Raw genomic sequence first — 18893 nt, forward strand, 5'->3', positions numbered from 1 at the left:
AGGCATCACACTACCTGATTTCAAAATATGCCACAAACAACCAAAAATTAACCAAGAAAAAAACAAACAATAAAATATACCACAAAGCTACAGTAACCAAAACAGCATGGTACTGGCTGGCATAAGACAGACACATAAACCAATGGAACAGAAGAGAGAGCCCAGAAATAAATTAACATACCCAAAGCCATCTGATTTTTGACACAGGTACCAAGAACACACATTGGGAAAAAGTCTCTTCAATAAATGGTGCTGGGAAAACTGGATATCCACATGCAGAAGAATGAAACTAGACCCTTACCTCTTACCATATAGAAAAACCAACTCAAAATGAATTGAAGATTTAAGCATAAAACTCAAAACTATGGAACTCCTAGAAGAAAACGTAAGGGAAATGCTTCAGGCATTGGATTGGGCAAGAATTTTAATAAGACCTCCAAAAGCATAGGCAACAAAATCAAAAATAGACAAATGGAAGTACATCAAACTAAAAAGCTTTTACACAGTGAAGGAAACAACTGAGTGAAAAGACAACCAAGAGAATGGGAGGAAATATACGCAAACTATACATCTCGCAAGGGATTAATATCCAGAATATATAAGAAACTAACAGCAAGAAAACAAGATAACCCAGTTAACAATGGGCAGAAGGATAAATGGCCTTCAGCTCCATCCATGTGCCTGCAAAGGACATGATCTCATTCTTTCTTATGGCTGCTTAATACTCCATGGGGTATACAGGGCATTATCCTTAGCAAACTAATGCAGTAACATGTGCTCAGTTATAAGTGGGAGCTAAATGATGAGAACACAAGGACACATGGAGGGGAACAGTGGACACTGGGGCCAATTGGAGGGTGGAAGGTGGGAGGAGCGAGAGGATCAGGAAAAACAATTAATGGGTACTAGGCTTAATGCCTGGGTAATGAAATAATCTGTCCAACAAACTCCCATGACACAAGTTTACCGATAAAATAAACTTGCACATGTACCCCTGAACTTAAAGTTTAAAAAATAGGCAAAAGACCTTAACATAAATTTTTCAAAAGAAGACATTCAAATGGCCACCAGGTATATGAAAAATGCTCAACATCACTAATCATCAAGGAAATGTAAATCAAAACCACATTGAGACACCACCTCACTCCAGTTAGAGTGGCTATTATCAAAAAGAAGAAAAGTGTTGGCCAGGTGTGATGGCTCACACCTGTAACCCTTTGGGAAACCAAGGCAAGAGGACTGCTTAAGCCCAGGAGTTTGAGACCAACCTGGGCAACACAGTGAGACATCATCTCTACAAAAAAATAATAATAATAAAAAAACGAGGTGGGAGGATCGTTTGAGCCCAGAAGGTCACTGCAGTGAGCCGTGATCATACCACTGTACTACCACCTGGGTGACAGAGTGAGACTCTGCCTCAAAAAACCAAACAAACAAAAAAACAAGTGTTGGCAACGATGTGCAGAAAAGGGAACACTTTATACACTGTTAGTGGGATTTGCAAATTAGTGGTGTCATTATGTAAAACAGTACAGAGGTTTCAAAAAAAATTAAAAACTGAACTACCGTCTGATCCAGCAATCCCATTACTGGAAATGAAATGAGTATGTCAAAGAGATGCCTGCACTCCTGTGTCTGCTGTAGCAGTATTTACAACAGCCAAGATAAGCAATCAACATAAGTGTCCAATAATGGATGAATGCATAAAGGAAATGTGGTACATCATATACACAATGGAATACTTTTCATCCATAAAAAGAATGCTATTCCGTCATTTGTGACAATGTGGATAAAACTGGAGAATATCATGTTAAGTGAAAAAAGCCAGACATACTAACACTGCACGATCTCACTCATATGTAGAATCAAAACAAAAACAAAAACAAAAACAAAAAAACGTTTATCTCACAGAGGCAGAGTAGAACAGTGGTCACTAGAGAACAGAGAGAGGAGAATGAGGAGAGGTTGGTCAACATGTACAAAGTTACAATTAGATAGGTGGAATAAGTTTTGGTGTTCTATTGCATAGCAGGGTGACTACGGCTCAAAGTAAAGTATCACACATTACAAAATAGCTAGAAGAGAGGCTTTTGAATGTTCTTTTTTTTTTTTTTTTTTTTTGAGATGGAGTCTTGCTTTGTCAACCAGGCTGGAGTGCAGGGTCACAATCAGCTCACTGCAACCTCCACCTCCCAGATTCAAGCGATTCTCCTGCCTCAGCCTCCTGAGCAGCTGGGACCACAGGCACACGACACCACGTCTGGCTTATTTTTGTAATTTTTTTTTTTTTAGTAGAGATAGGGTTTCACCATGTTGGCCAGGCTGGTTTCAAACTACTGACCTCAAGTGATCCACTCGCCTCTGTCTCCCAAAGTGCTGGGATTATGGGTGTGAGCCACCACGCGTGGCCTGAATGTTCTTATCACAAAGAAGATCATGATAAATGCATGAGCTGATAAATACCTCATGAAAAATGCATGATAAATGCATTACAATCGCCAAGATATGAAATCAACCTAAGGGTCCAATAACGATGAACGCATAAAGGAAATGTGGTACATATACACAATGGAATACTTTTCATCCATAAAAAAGAATGCTATTCTGTCATTTGTGACAATGTGGATAAACCTGGAGAATATCATGTTAAGTGAAAAAAGTTTTTTTTCCCCACTTAACACTTAAAATGCATGAGGTATTCATTGTGCTCATTAGCCTGATTTGATTATATATCACATATATCTATTGAAACATCAAAATGCACCCCGTAAATATGTACAATTATAATGTCAATTTAAATAACAAATTTTTTAAAAATTCCCCCAAATTTAGTACCTGTTCTGATATATTGTAATCCAAACATTCTCTAGGATAGACCAGATTTCTTGATGCCTGCTGGGTTGGGGAAGATGAGAACTCGAGAAAACAGTGATTTCTTGATTATGAGACTTCATCAATGAAGTACCTTCCTGCTTTTTAGTCACTGTGTTTTCTGAAGAATTTGGCTTAAGTTTTGTCTTGACCTGGGGAAATAAGAATTACATAAAATGCAGCTAGTTCTTCATTTGCAGATGAGAAAAAGAGAACGGCAACTGTGCTTACAAATGTTCTAGCTTTCTGAGAAGTCGTGGCAATTCTTTTTCTTTTATTATGTACACAATATTATGTACATCAGAGCTAGAAAAGATATTTTCCTTTTCCATTTAAATCAAACAATATTTCTAATCTACTTATAATGATTTGTTCAGCTAACATGCTAATGTCAATTAAAGAATACTGCTTGAACACTTCTACATATGTAGTACTGAAAGAGATAGAGGACCCCTAGAATACAAAGTATAGAGGTACAATCAAGTCTTGAAGCACCTTACAATTCAGTTTTAAGAAAATGTAAAGGGCTGCAAAGGGTTGTTTTAAAAAAATCAAGAGATAATTTAAACCTCAAGTTTTGGGTAATGGTGAACCACTGAAGGTTTCTAACTTAGGCAGTGATATACTCAGAAGTGCACTCTAAGATAAACTAAAACAGATGAAAGAGGAGGCAAGAAAACTAGTTAGAAGGTTACTGAAATAATCCAAGAGGAGAGTCCTGAGAACATGGATTAGCTATAAAAAGGCAGCAGAATGAAAAGAAAAATAAAATACACGCAAGAAATATAAAGATTTGGTCAAAGACTAGATCCAGGGAGTGAGAGAGACCCTAAGACATTCTTTAACCCAGATGTGTTAGAAGAATGATACAAATAGTAGGAACTTAGGGTGGTCATAAATCTAGAAGTGTGTGTGCGCGCGCGAGCACACACTAAGTAGATTGAACCTTCTTGATTACTTCTGCAGAGGAATGTATACAGTTTTAGTCAGTAAAAGTCAAACAAATACTTTATACAGGAATTGATGGAAATGCTATTTGATGTTCCACAATCACTGCAATTTTAAACATCACATTAACTTATGCATTGCTAATGATGGACAATACACTAAACATATCAGATATTACAGTGTAGTAGCAATAAACTGTAGTGAGTAGTATTTGTCTATGTTTCCAAATTTCATGGCCTCTTGTTGTAAAGCTAAGAAAAGAGGCTGCTTGCAAATAAGAATCTTCTTTGGATGAAGAGAATATAAGTTTGTTTTTTAGGTATACATTGAGTTTGAGGTATAAAAAATTATCCAGGTAAAGATAGCTAGCAAGTAACTGGACATATAGATCTGCAGCTTAAAAATACAGCTGAGGGTCATTCTCATGGAGACAAGCCTTAGGAGATGAAATAGACAAACTGAAGGGGGAAAAGTAGGAACTAGCAAAAATAAGAGGGGAAGAATCAGTATGCAATAACAATAGAAGACAAAGGAGTCAGGTTTCAGGAAAGAAACGATAGACACCACCAAGTGCTGAAGAAGGACTGAGAAGGAGGAGGAGAAGAAGAAGAAAGAGAAAAGAATAAGTCTGATAATCAGTAAGCAAATGACAACCTATGGTTTCTTTCAGTGGAGTGTGGAGATAAAATTCTACTGTAAAGGATTAAGGGGTAAGTGAGCGCTCTAGCCTTATTCAGTTGGCAAAAAAAAAAAAAAGAAAACAAAAGAAAAAAGAGACAAGAAAATAAAACAAAGAAAAAAAAGAGTGCAAAAATGAAAACAATGGTTAGAAATTGCTTTTTTTGTTGTTTTTTGGTTTTTGGTTTTCTTTTTTTTTTGAGACAGGGTCTCACCCTGTCACCCAGGCTGGAGTGCAGTGGCGTGATCTCGGCTCACTGCAACCTCTGCCTCTAGGACTCAGGTGATCCACCTCAGCCCTCCCCAGTAGCTGGGACCAGAGGTGCAAGCCATCAGGCCCAGCTAATTTTTGTTATTTGTTATAGAGACAGAGTTTCGCCATGTTGCCCAGGCTGGCTGGTTGCCCAGACTGGTTGTGGCTCAACCAAACTGCCCACCTTGGCCTTCCAAAGTGCTTGGATTACAGGTATAAGCCACCATGCCTGGCCATAAATTGCTCTTTAAGAAGTTTGGTAGTTGATGGAAGAACAGTGCAGTAAATAGAATGGCCAATGAAAATACGGTATTTAAGAATGGAAAAGATCTGAGCATATTTTAAAGCACAGTAAAAGAGATATACAATTGATTCCAGTTATATATATATATATCTATCACGTGGATATATATATATATATATATATATATATCACATGGAGGAAAAAAGGAGAAGTTCCTAACAGAATGTACATTTTAACTATAAGTTTAAAAACTTAGTTTTTTAGTCTTTGCTCTATATACATACACAAAGCATATAAATACGCTTTGTAAACTTAAATAAAATCACTCTGTTTCTCTAGGCTTAAGTTCCCTCTGATAAAATGATGATTTCAAAGGATTAGCTTCATGGATTGCTAATTTAATACATATTAAATTTTTTTAATACAATTTCCAATACTATCAGTAGTAACAGTTAATATTTATTGAGCGTTTGTTATGTACTTTCTCAGAATTCCATATTTATTAGCTCATTTAATCCTAACAACTACCTATGAAACAGATACTATGATGATCCATATTTTATAATCAAGGAAACTGAGGCATAGAAAGGTTAATTAACTCGTCCAAGGTCACACAGATGACAAGACGCATGAACAGGATTTGACCTTTGGCAATCTGACTAGAATGAGGTTATGAACTCTCTCCATCTGTAAAAGTAAATGTTATCCTTCTTTATCTTCTGGGGCAAGAATAAAAATTAAAAAGATGATTCTTCCCATTTTTGCCTATTTACATTAAATTCTGAACTTAATAAATAGACAAAATGAAAAGACATTTTATCCTGAGATAATTTTTTATCACTAAATATATTTAAAATACAGCCCAGCATTTAGCTAATGCCTCTCTTCTTTAGCTCTTAAACAATAGTATATATACTACGCAAGTGGATTTCTTTATCAAACTCTACATGCTAGACATTAAGGTTTCCACAAATATTAACTTGTTAATTCACACAATAATTCTAACGCCAGCATTATTATTACACTCATTTTACAAAAGAGAGAAATAAGGTCCAAAGAGTTTAATTAGAGGTTAAAAACACCACAACTCAGGACCCTGAGGCACATAAATCTAAAGCTTATTAACAAGATTGATTTTAATTACTCTATCATCTTAGTAAAAAGCAAGTCCTTTTTTTTTTTTTTTTTTTTTTTTTAGTGGTTAGAAGGCCCATAAAATAAAAATGTACGTATCCTTTTCCTATTTCTCCCCTCTTATATGAAAATCTGGAAAAGGCAGGGCACAATGGTTCATGCCTGTAATCCTAGTAATTTGGGAGGCTGAGGCAGATTGCTTGAGGCCAGGAGTTCAAGACCAGCCTGGACAACAAAGTGAGACGTAGTCTCTACGAAAAAATTTAAAACTTAGCTCGGCATGGTGGCACATGCCTGCGGTTCCAGCTATTCAGGAGGCTGAGGCTGGAGGATCATTTGACACGAGGTCAAGGTCAGAGAGAGCTTGATCACAACTCTGCACTCGGGCCTGGGCTACAAAGCGAGACCCTGTCTCCAAAAAAAAATCTGGAAAATGATAGTTTATCTCCATTTTAGTTTCTCAGAAGCAATCAAATAATGAACGTTCCTCTTCTTCTGATTTTCTACACTTAATAAATTAAGATTAGGTAGTTTTTACAGTTACTAGGAGATACCGCTTCTTTGGAGGTAATCTATTTGTTGCTCAAGTTACTGAGACATGACCAAATATATAAGACATATATAAAATCTAATACATTCTATAAAACAACTCCTGTTAAAAATATATTTTAAAGCATCAGTCCCCAACCTTTTTGGTAACCAAGACTGGTTTCATGGAAGATAATTTTTCCATGCACTGGTTTCAGGATGATTCAAACACAGTCCATTTATTGTGCACTTTATTTCTATTATTATTACATTGTAATATATAATGAAATAATTGGCCGGGTGCAGTGGTTCATGTCCGTAATCCCAGAACTTTGAGAGGCCGAGGTGGGTGGATCACCTGAGGGCAGGAGTTCGAGACCAACCTGGTCAACATGGTGAAACCCCATCTCTACTAAAAACACAAAAATCAGCCAGGTGTGGTGGCAGGCACCTGTAATCCCAGCTACTTGGGAGGCTGAGGCAGGAGAACCACTTGAACCCGGGAGGTGGAGGTTGCAGTGAGCTGGGGTCGTACCATCGCACTCCAGCCTAGGCAACAAGAGAGAAACTCCTTATCAAAAAAAAAAAAAAAGAAAGAAAGAAAGAAAGGAAAGAAATAATTATACAACTCACCATAATGTAGAATCAGTGGGAGCCCTGACCTTGTTTTCCTGCAACTAGACAGTCCCATCTGGGGTGATGGGAGACAGTGACAGATCATCAGGCATTAGATTCTCATAAGGAACATACAACCCAGATCCCTCGTATGCACAGTTCACGACAGGGTTCATGCTCATATAAGAATCTAATCCCACTGCTGATCTGACAAAAGGCGGGGCTCAGACAGTAATGTGAGTGGTGGGGAGCGACTGTAAATACAAATTAAGTTTTGCTTGCTTGCCTGCTGCTCACCTCCTGCTATGCCAATACCAGTCATGGCCCAGGAGTTGGGGACCCCTGTTTTAAAGGACTATACTAAATCATAAAGTTCGTGGTTTACTCAGACAATGAACTGTTTCTAACACAAAAATAAAGGTGCAACGCTTCAGAGTTCTAATCCTGGAAACAACATGGACAGTTTCGAGTAATCACACTAAAGCCAAATGTTGAGGGAAAAGCACCAGGAGGACGCTGGATTCTTTGCTACTCATCTTCATGAATCTCTTTTTAATGTAGCAAATGAAACTCGAGATCCAGAAATAAATAATTTATTAACAAGTCAATGGTTTTTTGTTTTTGTTTTTTTGAAATGGGAGTCTCGCTCTGTCTCCTAGGCTGGAGTGCAGTGACACAATCTCGGCTCACTGCAACCTTTGCCTCCTGGGTTCGGGTGATTCTCCTGCCTCAGCCTCCTGAGTAGCTGGGACTACAGGTATGCGCCACCATGCCTGGCTAATTTTTGTATTTTTAGCAGAGACGGGGTTTTGCCATGTTGGCCAGGCTGGTCTTGAACTCCTGCCCTCAGGTGATCCTCCCACCTCAGCCTCCCAAAGTACTAGGATTACAGGCATGAGTCACCATGCTCAGTCAAGTCAATAGTTTTATGTATGCAATGGGCAACATATATGCAGTAGGCATATCATTATCTGACAAACAACACAAAATTTTAACATCATATTTTCATGGTACCTCCCATCCGTAGGTTTTTATTGATGAAAAGGGTTAAAAACTACACATTTTTTAAATTTCAATTAATCCTAAATTTTGTTTTATTCTCAATAATCTTAATTAAAAGACTGTTAAGACTAAGTATCCTGCACTTTCCATCTTTCACTACATTTTTTTCACTAAGGATATGATTTAGGACTCAATTTTGTGACAGGAAAGGAGAACACATCTTTTCCAACACAATCAAGGTGCAATACTCATGCTATAACCCTCTAAATCCCTAGGCCCATTTTTTCCTACTAATAGTTCTAAAAATGACGCTTGCCATTAAAAAAATAAAACTACCAATGTTTTGGTCACTCCAAACCAAAAGATCATTTCACCTCTCAAATACATTCTTTCCTCAAGAATGATCACATAATTCCACTCAGTTTATTTAAAAAGCTGCTTCCTTTACTCCATGAAGTATTCTCTCAGCAAGGAAGTGCTTTCCTCATCAACTATGATTAATGTTAGCATCATCTAATCCTTTGATTACTTCACAGGTGGGGGACCTATTTGATATGAAAAATCAATGAGAAAAACCTGGACAATTCAGTTTCTCAGAGAAAAAAGAGAACATAATATCTATACTGGATAAAAGTTCCATTCATATCTCTTCTAGTAGTAGTGATAACTGAAGTTTTTTGAGCTGTTTATGCTACATAAAACTCTCCGATTTTTCTAGACTTGAAATTACAGGCCAGGCACAGTACCCCACAACTGTATTCCCAACACTCTGGGAGGCTGAAGCAGAAGGATTGCTTGAGTCCAGGAGTCAAGACCAGCCTAGGTATTAGGGCAAAACTCTGCCTCTACTAAAAATACGAACAATTAGCCAGGTGTGGTGGTACATGCCTATAGACTCAGCTATTTGGGGGGCTGAGGTGGGAGAAGCACTTAAGCCCAGGAGGTGGAGGTTGCAGTGAGCCCTGATCGTGCCAGGGTGACAGAGTAAAACCCTGTGTCAAAAAAATAAAAAATTAGAAGACTGTAATACCGGGGACAAAAATTACAGAGTTAAGTTTAAAAGATAAAAAGGCATCATCAGCTAAGATGGCTGCATGAGAATTACATGAAACTTACTAAAAATTGTAGTTACACAAGATATCCTTATTTTTAGAAAATGCAGATGGAAATATCCAGGGGAAAAAGGGCACCTAGGAGAAAAAGGGCATCCTATCTGCAACATACTATCAAATAGCTCAGAAAAAAACATAGATATGTAGATAGATGGACAGACAGACAGATGGGTAGGTAGAAAAAGAAAACAATAAAGCAAACGTGATAAAATATTAACATTTGGAGAATCAGGGTAAATAATATATATGGGAATTCTTTGTACTGCTCTTGTAACCTTTTTATAAGTTTGAAATTATTTCAAAATAAAAAGTAAAACAAGGACAACAACATTACCAAGTAACACTGTCAAAAAATAGATTCAATAGGGTTTGAGAGAGTCTTGGCATCCATATGTTTAAAACAATTTCCTAGGTATTTTTGATGTATGTGAGATCCATTGGCCTAGGGCACTGTAAATGAACAATCAAAGAGCAATGCATAGCTTTCTTCCATCCATAAGTGAAAATAATATAAAATAACAATAACTGCTGTGACACTGCTTCCATAAAACGATGTGTGTTTTATAACTTGTAAGAGTTGCTTACTCTCTATTCAATTCACTTAACATTTACTTAATGCCTCTAGTATGTTAGAATAAGTTAGAATTAAATTATCCTTTATCTACTGTTGTCTGCTAAACACATTTTCAGAACATATATAATTAGCTACTCTAACTGGCATTCCAAAGGCATCTTACCTCTGCAAATGTCTGAAGGAGTTTGTTTACTTGAGCAAAGGTCTGTGGAAGAATACCATCATAATTTGACCTTGTACTGAAAGCATGTAACAAACTTCTAGAATCCTGAAGCAAGAATTTGACTGTTGTAAAATCCACTGCCTTATTAGCTGGTAATAGAAAATTAAGACAGAAAAATATGGAAGAATGAGTATACATCATAAAAATGTCTTTGGAACACTAATATTAATTTTGAAATTTAAGAAGAGTATACATTTACACCTATATGCCACTCCTAAGTTATCCCTCTGGTACAAAAAGCAATAATTAAATAGATTTAGATACAGATAAAGTCCTTTGAGTTGATTCTGGTATTCTGAATTCAGATTTCAGCAGTTCTCTCAGCGCAGTCAACTTCAAAGTAAAAGTAAAGTTAAAGAATATTACACTTCCCAGAAAAAAAGAGAAAATCACCCAAGAAACAAGTCAAACCACAGATTTCAATGCTGAGGTGATTTCACATAAGAGTACTATGGAGAGATCAGAAGAGTCAGACTGTACTGGTAAGCATGTCAGCTACATATGGTACCTCTCAACATCACCTCAGCTATCTACATAGTGATTTATCTTCAACTCCATTACATGAAACTTAATACTATGTTTACTAAAAACAATGAGTTATCTCTATATGTACAACACAACTTCAGGAGAGAAAAAAAGTTTGGGCAACAGTGAGAAGGAGAAGAAGCCTGCAGAATTTTTTCTTCTGTAAATTAAAAGTGAGAAAATCTACAAACAATAATTTAAAGGTATAACAATTTTATCTCAAGGAACTAAAATTACATTAAATTCTCAAACTAGTTGGGAAAACTGGTGACAATAATTTCAAAAATTTCAAAAGTTATAAACAATAAAATTAAGTAATAATGTCATAAAACTCAGAACAGAAAAAAATATTTCCATTATTAAAGCAGAATGCTACCTAACGGTTTTCAAAATAACCATGCTACACTGTTGTTTACTTTTTGTTTTTATGTTCACAGTTTCAGAGACTCTATTGTATTCTGAAACATCAGCATGGCTTTTCATTGGCACTATGAGTTTAAAAAACAATAAGGAGTTCTTCTGTATCTCTTACACAAGAACTTGCTTGTGAAATCCTGAAGGGTCAAGTGAAATAAAAACTGTATCTTAATATTAATTCCACAATATTCAGAAACTCTAATCTAATGGTTATAGCCAAGCCTCTGGCTTCTCCTTTATCCAAAAATATAAAAAATAATAATAAAGCAAGTCAATGTATTTCCTTACAGGAAAACTTTCACTTCTTTTTAAAGCCAATGACTGGTTTAAATTCCTGTGGGTAATAAGAGATGCTACACACAGGACAGACTGTAGATTTGATGAACTTAGTAAATCCCCTGAGGAAGATATAATTGGACACAACTTCTTTTAAGGGTGCTTTTCCAATGTAAGGTATGTTTAATGATGCTTACATATATGAATTAATCATTTTATTTCTGTCTTACAAAAGTTCCTAAGATTATGAGGAAAAGGGTAATAACAATAACAAATCCAGTATACAGACACAACAAAAAAGGAAATCTACATTAATGAAATAGTCTAATGCTTATATAAGGCCAATAATTATTTAAAGCTAATATGAGTAACAAAGTCATAAAAGTTACTACTCATTTTCCACACAATTTTCTATGAACTAATCTAAGGATACATGCTTGGTATTCTGAAGTTATAATTCAAAAGCTGAAGGTATTATTAAAAGATAGTAAACAAGAACATAAATTGTGATTTTTCTAATTCAAAATTATCTTAGAGCAAGAGGCACTTTTTTTTTTTTTTTTTTTTTTGAGACAGAGTTTCACTCATTGCCCAGGGTGGAGTGCAATGGCGTGATCTCGGCTCACTGCAACCTCCACCTTCCGGGTTCAAGTGATTCTCCTCCTTCAGCCTCCTGAATACCTGGGATTATAGGCACCCACCACCACACCCAGCTAATTTTTTTGTATTTTTAGTAAAGATAGGGTTTTACCATGTTGGCCAGGCTGGCAATGAACTCCTGGCAAGAGGTACTTTTATAATCCCATGACATATTCTTAGCTCATTAAACGTTAGGCATCAGATTCTTTGAGATCAAAGACCAATAAACTATGCACATAATGATTGCAAAACAGATTTTTCAGCAGAAGATACAGTAATCACATCTTCACTTCTCTCCTTATTGTCAGTTAGAGCTGCCACCTACCACCTCTCAGCTGCATCTAAGAGCAGATCCCCCTGCCAGGAAAAACAGATGGAAGATGGTAACTAGATGCCTCATTTTTTACACTAAACTAACTTTGAGATTACACATAGTTTACAGACTTTCTCTTTTAAAAGATCAACTAAATTATGACCCCGGTAAAAGACACGAAAAAAGGTTCTACATGCTTTATAAAACTGCTTTGGAGAGATGTCCAATATGTGGTTCCATGTCCTTCATATACTCATATCACTAATAAAAAACTTCTACAACTAAAGGCAATGACGGGAAAGTGTCGTTCCTTAAAAAATTGGTAACTTATTAAAAATAGATATTCAGATGGTTGTAGATGTGTGGTGTTATTTCTGAGGCCTCTGTTCAGTTCCATTGGTCTATATATACTTGTTTTAGTACCAGTACCATGCTGTTTTTGTTACTGTAGCCTTGTAGTATAGTTTGAAGTCAGGTAGTCTATGCTTCCAGTTCTGTTCTTCTTGCTTAGGATCGTCTTGGCTATGTGGGCTCTTTTTTGGTTCCATATGAAATTTAAAGTAGTTTTTTCCAATTCTGTGAAGAAAATCAGTGGTAGCTTGATGGGGATAGCACTGAATCTATAAATTACTTTGGGCAGTATGATTATTTTCACAATATTGATTCTTCCCATCCATGAGCGTGGAATGTTTTTCCATTTGTTTGTGTCCTCTCTTACTTCCTTGAGCAGTGGTTTGTAGTTCTTGAAGAGTTCTTTCACATCCCTTGTAAGTTGTATTCCTGGGTATTTTATTGTCTGTGTAGCAATTGTGAATGGGAGTTCACTCATGATTTGGCTGTCTGTTCTTGGTTTATTGGAATGCTTGTGATTTCTGCACATTGATTTTGTATCCTGAGACTTTGCTGAAGTTGCTATCAGCTTAAGGAGATTTTGGGATGAGATGATGCGGTTTTCTAAATATCGATCACGTCATCTGTAAACAGAGACAATTTGACTTCCCCTTTTCCTAACTTAATACCCTTTATTTATTTCTCTTGTCTGACTGCCCTGGCCAGAACTTCCAATACTATGTTCAATAGGAGTGGTGAGAGGGCATCCTTGTCCTGTGCTGGTTTTCAAAGGGAATGCTTCCATCTTTTGCCCAGTGTGATACTGGCTTTGGGTTTGTCATACACAGCTTAAGAGCTATTTACTTATTTTGAGATATGTTACATCAATACCTAGTTTCTTGAGAGTTTTCGGCTTGAAGGGCTGTCGAATTTTGTCCAAGTAAATGGTGTTAGGAAAACTGGCTAGCCATATGCAGAAAACTGAAACTGGATCCCTTCCTTACACCTTATACAAAAATTAACTCAAGATGAATTAAAGACTTAAACGTAACACCTAAAACCATAAAAACCCAAGAAGAAAACCTAGGCAATACCGTTCAGGACAGGCATGGGCAAAGACTTCATGACTAAAACACCAAAAGCAATGGCAGCGAAAGCTAAAATTGACAAATGGGATCTAATTAAACTAAAGTGCTTCTGCACAGCAAAAGAAACTATCATTGGAGTGAACAGGCAACCTACAGAATGGGAGAAAATTTTTGCAATCTATCCATCTGACAAATGACTAATATCCAGAATATACAAAGAACTTAAATAGATTTACAAGAAAAAACAACCCCATCAAAAAGTGCGCAAGGGATATGAACAGACACTTTTCAAAAGAAGACATTTATGCAGCCAACAAACACTCGAAAGAAAGCTCATCATTACTGGTCATTAGAGAAATGCAAATCAAAAGCACAATGAGATACCATCTCATGCCAGTTAGAATGGCAATTATTAAAAAGTCAAGAAACAACAGATGCTGGCGAGGATGTGAAGAAACAGGAACACTTTTACACTGTTGGTGGGAGTGTTCATTAGTTCAACCATTGTGGAAGACAGTGTGGTGATTCCTCAAGGATCTAGAACTAGAAATACCATTTGACTCAGCAATCCCATTATTGGGTAGATACCCAAAGGATTATAAATCATTGTACTATAAAGACACATGCACACGTATGTTTACTGCGGCACTGTTCACAATAGCAAACAGTTGGAACCAACCCAAATGCCCATCAATGATAGAGTGGATAAAGAAAATGTGGCACATATACACCATGGAATACTATGCAGCCATAAAAAAGGATGAATTCATCTCCTTTACAGGTACATGGACGAAGGTAGAAACCATCATTCTCAGCAAACTAACACAAGAACAGAAAACGAAACACCACATGTTCTCACTCATAAGTGGGAGCTGAACAATGAGAACACATGGACATGGAGGGGAACATCACACACCAGGGCCTGTCGGGGGGTGGGGGGCTAGGGGAGGGATAGCATTAGGAGAAATACCTAATGTAGATGATGGGTTGATGGGTGCAACAAATTACCATGGCACATGTATACCTATGTAACAAACCTGCATGTTCTGCACATGTACCCCAGAGCTTAACATCTAATAATAAATAAATAAAAAATTGGAGCCAGGATAGCATGAAGGAGGGGAGCTCATGCTTGCATTTCTGAGATAACAACTGTCTCAAGGATTTTCTTAAAAAAATCCCAGAAGAAATTCCTCCACAACCTTCATGTATCTCATGCTTTTCACGATCCATGTCTTGCATGTATGCACGTATTTCTAAACCGGGTTTATCACTAGATATTCTTTAGGACTACAGCAGTTCAGATAAGACTCTCTCGAAAAAACATTTGCCCAGTAACAGTGTCTACACCAATGAACTAACGCCAGCTCTGGCTTTGAGCCTCAGGAACCAATAAACTCTGTTTTTAAGCAGCTTGTATGAACTTCTTTTTGCCAATAAAAGCTTTCCCTTACTCTCTCCTCTTGAGGTGCACCTGTGGCTTGCCATAGCTATGCATCCTAGATTATAATCCTTTTTCCTTACTCCTGAGTAAATTCATCACCTTAGAAGATCGAAAAAAAAAAAAAAGATATTCATCGAACATATTCCATAGATGAGACATAAGGAAATGACTAGGTCCTTTAAATCCCCTAGGGGAAATATTTATTTATTGACTTATTTTATTCATGGTTGACACATAATAATTGTACATATTTATGGAGTATGATGTGATGTTTTGACACATGTATACATTGTGTAACAATTAAATCAGCGTAATTAGCATATCTATGACCTTAAGCATTTATCATTTCTTTGGGATAAGAACATTCTCTTACACCTATTTTGAAATATACAATACGTAACTGTTAATTCTAGTCATCCTACAATGCAGCAGAATACCAGAACTTATTCCTCCTATCTAACTGTAGCTTTTTATATTGCTCAATCTCTTACCATCCCCTACCACTGCACCTTCCCCATCTTCTGGTAATCACTATTCTACTCTTTACTCTTCTGAGAACAACTCATTTTCAAAGAGTTTACACTTCAAGGAAAAGACAGAGAATAAGGTACACCTATTGTAGAATATGCATTTTTTTTCCTTTTTGTCCTAGCTTTTATGACGATTTTAAGGTTAAAATCTGGGCTCAAGTGCTGCAATAATTATTTGCATATGATTCATAATTAATCATCTCCTAGTCTTCATTATCTGGCCTTGGTGCCTTTAATAATTTAATTACTTAACAGCCCTCTTGTACTCAGGTACAAGGGTACTAAGGCATCACAGTTATGTTTCAGAAGTAGGCTGGATATAACTAATATATGAAATAATAAACACATTACTTCATGTGAGGACTTTGAAAAAAGCAAAGTACCAACTGAACCCTTAATAATAATCACACTTTGCTTTTTTATATTATGTATGTTTTTTGAGACAGGGTCTCGTTCTGTTGCCCAGGCTGGAATGCAGTGGCACCATCTTGGCTCACTGCAACCTCCACCTCTCAAGCTCAGATGACCCTCCCACCTCAGCCTCCCAAGTAGCTGGGTCTACAGGCATGCACCACCACACCTGACTAATTTTTGTATTTTTGGTAGAAAGGGAGTTTTGCCATGTTGCCCAGGCTGGCCTTGAACTCCTGGGGTCAAGCAATTCACCCACCTTGGCCTCCCAAAGTGCTGAGATTACAGGCATGAGCCACCATGCCCAGCCTTTGCCTTTTAAAGGCATAATAAGACAAATCTAGTTATTTGATTTTGAAACAAGTCACCTACTGTTTCAAGACTAGTTTCCTTGATCATAAAATATAGGCTTTAATAACATTAGATCAGTTTTTCTCACATTTTTTTCCTCACAGCAGATAAACTTTTCTCCAAGTCCTATATAGAACCTCTATATATAAAGAAATTTTTAAAAGCTGCTCTGGCTAAAGTTGGGGTTAAGGGCCAAAGGCACCACCTACCGGGCTCCCCTTCAATCTATCCATCACCCATCTGTGGCAGCAGAGGCACTTCAAGAAGTCAAAAGTTCTGTTCAATATAGTTTAAAAACCAACTAAGTTGTTCACTGTGGTCTCTTCCCGTCCTAAAATTCACTATACACCAAAGCCAAAGGTTTCTTATTCCTTATTCATATAGTTTAAATGGAAACCTTGACACACTATTTTGAAAATTAGTGCATGAAATGTGCTCAAAGTTTGTGTTAAACACTATGAGAAATGAAAAAAGTCTAATCAATTCTATTGGTGTATCTGAATAGACTGTAAAACATGGTTTTAAAAGTTTTCAAAGTAAACATCATCAAAAATTATATATTCACAATATCTTGAAATATCAACAACAATACTATTTACAGTCACAAGCTCTATGAGCTGCATCTGTTCATCCAGTTTCCACAAATACCTTTAGAAATTAGAAGTATAACTGATTAAGAACTAATTAACAAATTCTTCATTAATTTATCTTCACATTCCATGGAATATATCTGCTAGTCTGACTTAATACCACACTGCTAAAGAGAAAAATAAAAGATTCATACCTTTACAGAGATTTTTATATAGGCTCTCAATAGTTAAAAGCAAGTTCTTTTCCATAACTAATCCAAATACAGCCAACCAGTGTTTTTTAAAGCACTGTAGTAAATGTAGTAGAGTCCATGGAGGTTTCAGGTACAGGATCTAAAGAGCGTGTAGAAAAAAATTAACAACTCTAGATTTATTATTCCTATTATTAAAAAGTACCTATTTAGGAATTCCTACATATATTTCTAAGCAAAATATAGTTAGTTGGATTCTTTTTAAATTAAAAGATGTAAAGTCAATCATAACAAAATTAAAATGCTAATTCCACTGCAAATTGCTTTTGTAAAATTCATATTAGTATTAATCTTTATTGTTTCAGAAACTGTGTGTGCAAAAAAGAAAACATAGTTCTAATCAGAGGAAACATAGTTTTATCAGCAAAGGTCCTTCAATCTACTTGTCAACACAGTCATCTCTATAAGAAAATTAATCTAATTATTTCATATAACTGGGGGATAATCCATATAGAAAAAAGATGTCCAGTGGCTCATGCCTGTAATCCTAGCACTTTGGGAGGCCGACATGGGCAGACCACAAGTTCAGGAGTTCGAGACCAGCCTGGCCAACATGGTGAAACCCCATATCTACTAAAAATACAAAAATTAGCTGAGCGTGGTGGCAGACACCTGTATTCCCAGCTACTTGGGAGAATGAGGCAGGAGAATCGCTTGAAACCGGAAGGAGGAGGCTGCAGTGAGCCGAGATCACGCGACTGCACTCCAGCCAAATTCCATCTCAAAAAGAAAAAAAATGTCAATTATAATTGTCAGTTGCTACACTCTTGCGAAGACATGCCTATTAAAAACATTGATCATTTAATTCTGTAAGATGTCAACACTTTCTTTTCTGAATCATTCACATATATACAATTACTTGCCTTATCTCTACTATGAGATATCAACACTCCTAGTATCTTCTGATAATTCGTCATCATTTTGGTTCAACTTTGATAATATAATCAAGTAGCAAATACACCGTTCTGGCAAATACTAGAATCTCACTGAATAGCTGGAATAGATACAAGCTATGATTGATGGAAAATCATGTTTCTTCTGTCTATAAATGCTCACGCCTATAATCCCAGCGCTTTGGGAGGCTGAGACAGAAGGATCACTTGAGGACAGCAGTTCAAGACCAGCCTGACCAACATGGTGAAACCTCCTCTCTAATAAAAATACAAATATTAGCTGGGTGTGGTGTCACATGCCTGTAATCCCAGCTGCTTGTGGGGATGAGGCAGGAGAATCACTTTAATCTGGGAGGCAGAGGTTGCAGTGAGCCAAGATCATGCCATTGTACTCAAGCCTGGGCAATAAGAGCGAGACACCATCTCAAAACAAAACAAAACAAACATTGAACTTCTGAAATCTTTATTGTTAAATTTGGAGTTTTACTGATTGTTGAAAAGGTGTGAATCCAAAGAAAATTCAGAATATCTTGCTAATACAATCAACTTATACTCTGATGCTTACATTTACATGGCACAAGCAAAAATACATACTTCTTTTTCTGAATACATATTGCTAGGGAGATTCCTTATATTAGACATTTTGACTCAAA

At 36.6% G+C, this 18893-nt stretch overlaps 1 protein-coding gene across 12 annotated transcripts in view; it reads right to left on the minus strand.

Annotated features, from left to right (window-relative positions):
- The window catches only part of SWT1 (SWT1 RNA endoribonuclease homolog), a 126075-nt gene that overhangs the window by 61974 nt on the left and 45208 nt on the right, over positions 1-18893 (minus strand). For all 12 annotated transcript variants that reach the window (XR_002518229.2, XR_002518230.2, XM_009191677.4 and 9 more), the window contains 3 exons: positions 17291-17429; positions 10123-10271; positions 2836-3023 (listed from right to left, as the gene is read on the minus strand). Coding sequence is in view for 10 of the 12 variants with exons in the window: in XM_009191677.4 (XP_009189941.2) it covers positions 2836-3023; positions 10123-10271; positions 17291-17429 (476 nt within the window). In the remaining 2 variants the exon portion in view is untranslated. The remainder of the gene's footprint in view (positions 1-2835; positions 3024-10122; positions 10272-17290; positions 17430-18893) is intronic.

Source organism: Papio anubis, chromosome 1 (genome assembly GCF_008728515.1).
Source record: "Papio anubis isolate 15944 chromosome 1, Panubis1.0, whole genome shotgun sequence".
Taxonomy (NCBI): domain Eukaryota; kingdom Metazoa; phylum Chordata; class Mammalia; order Primates; family Cercopithecidae; genus Papio; species Papio anubis.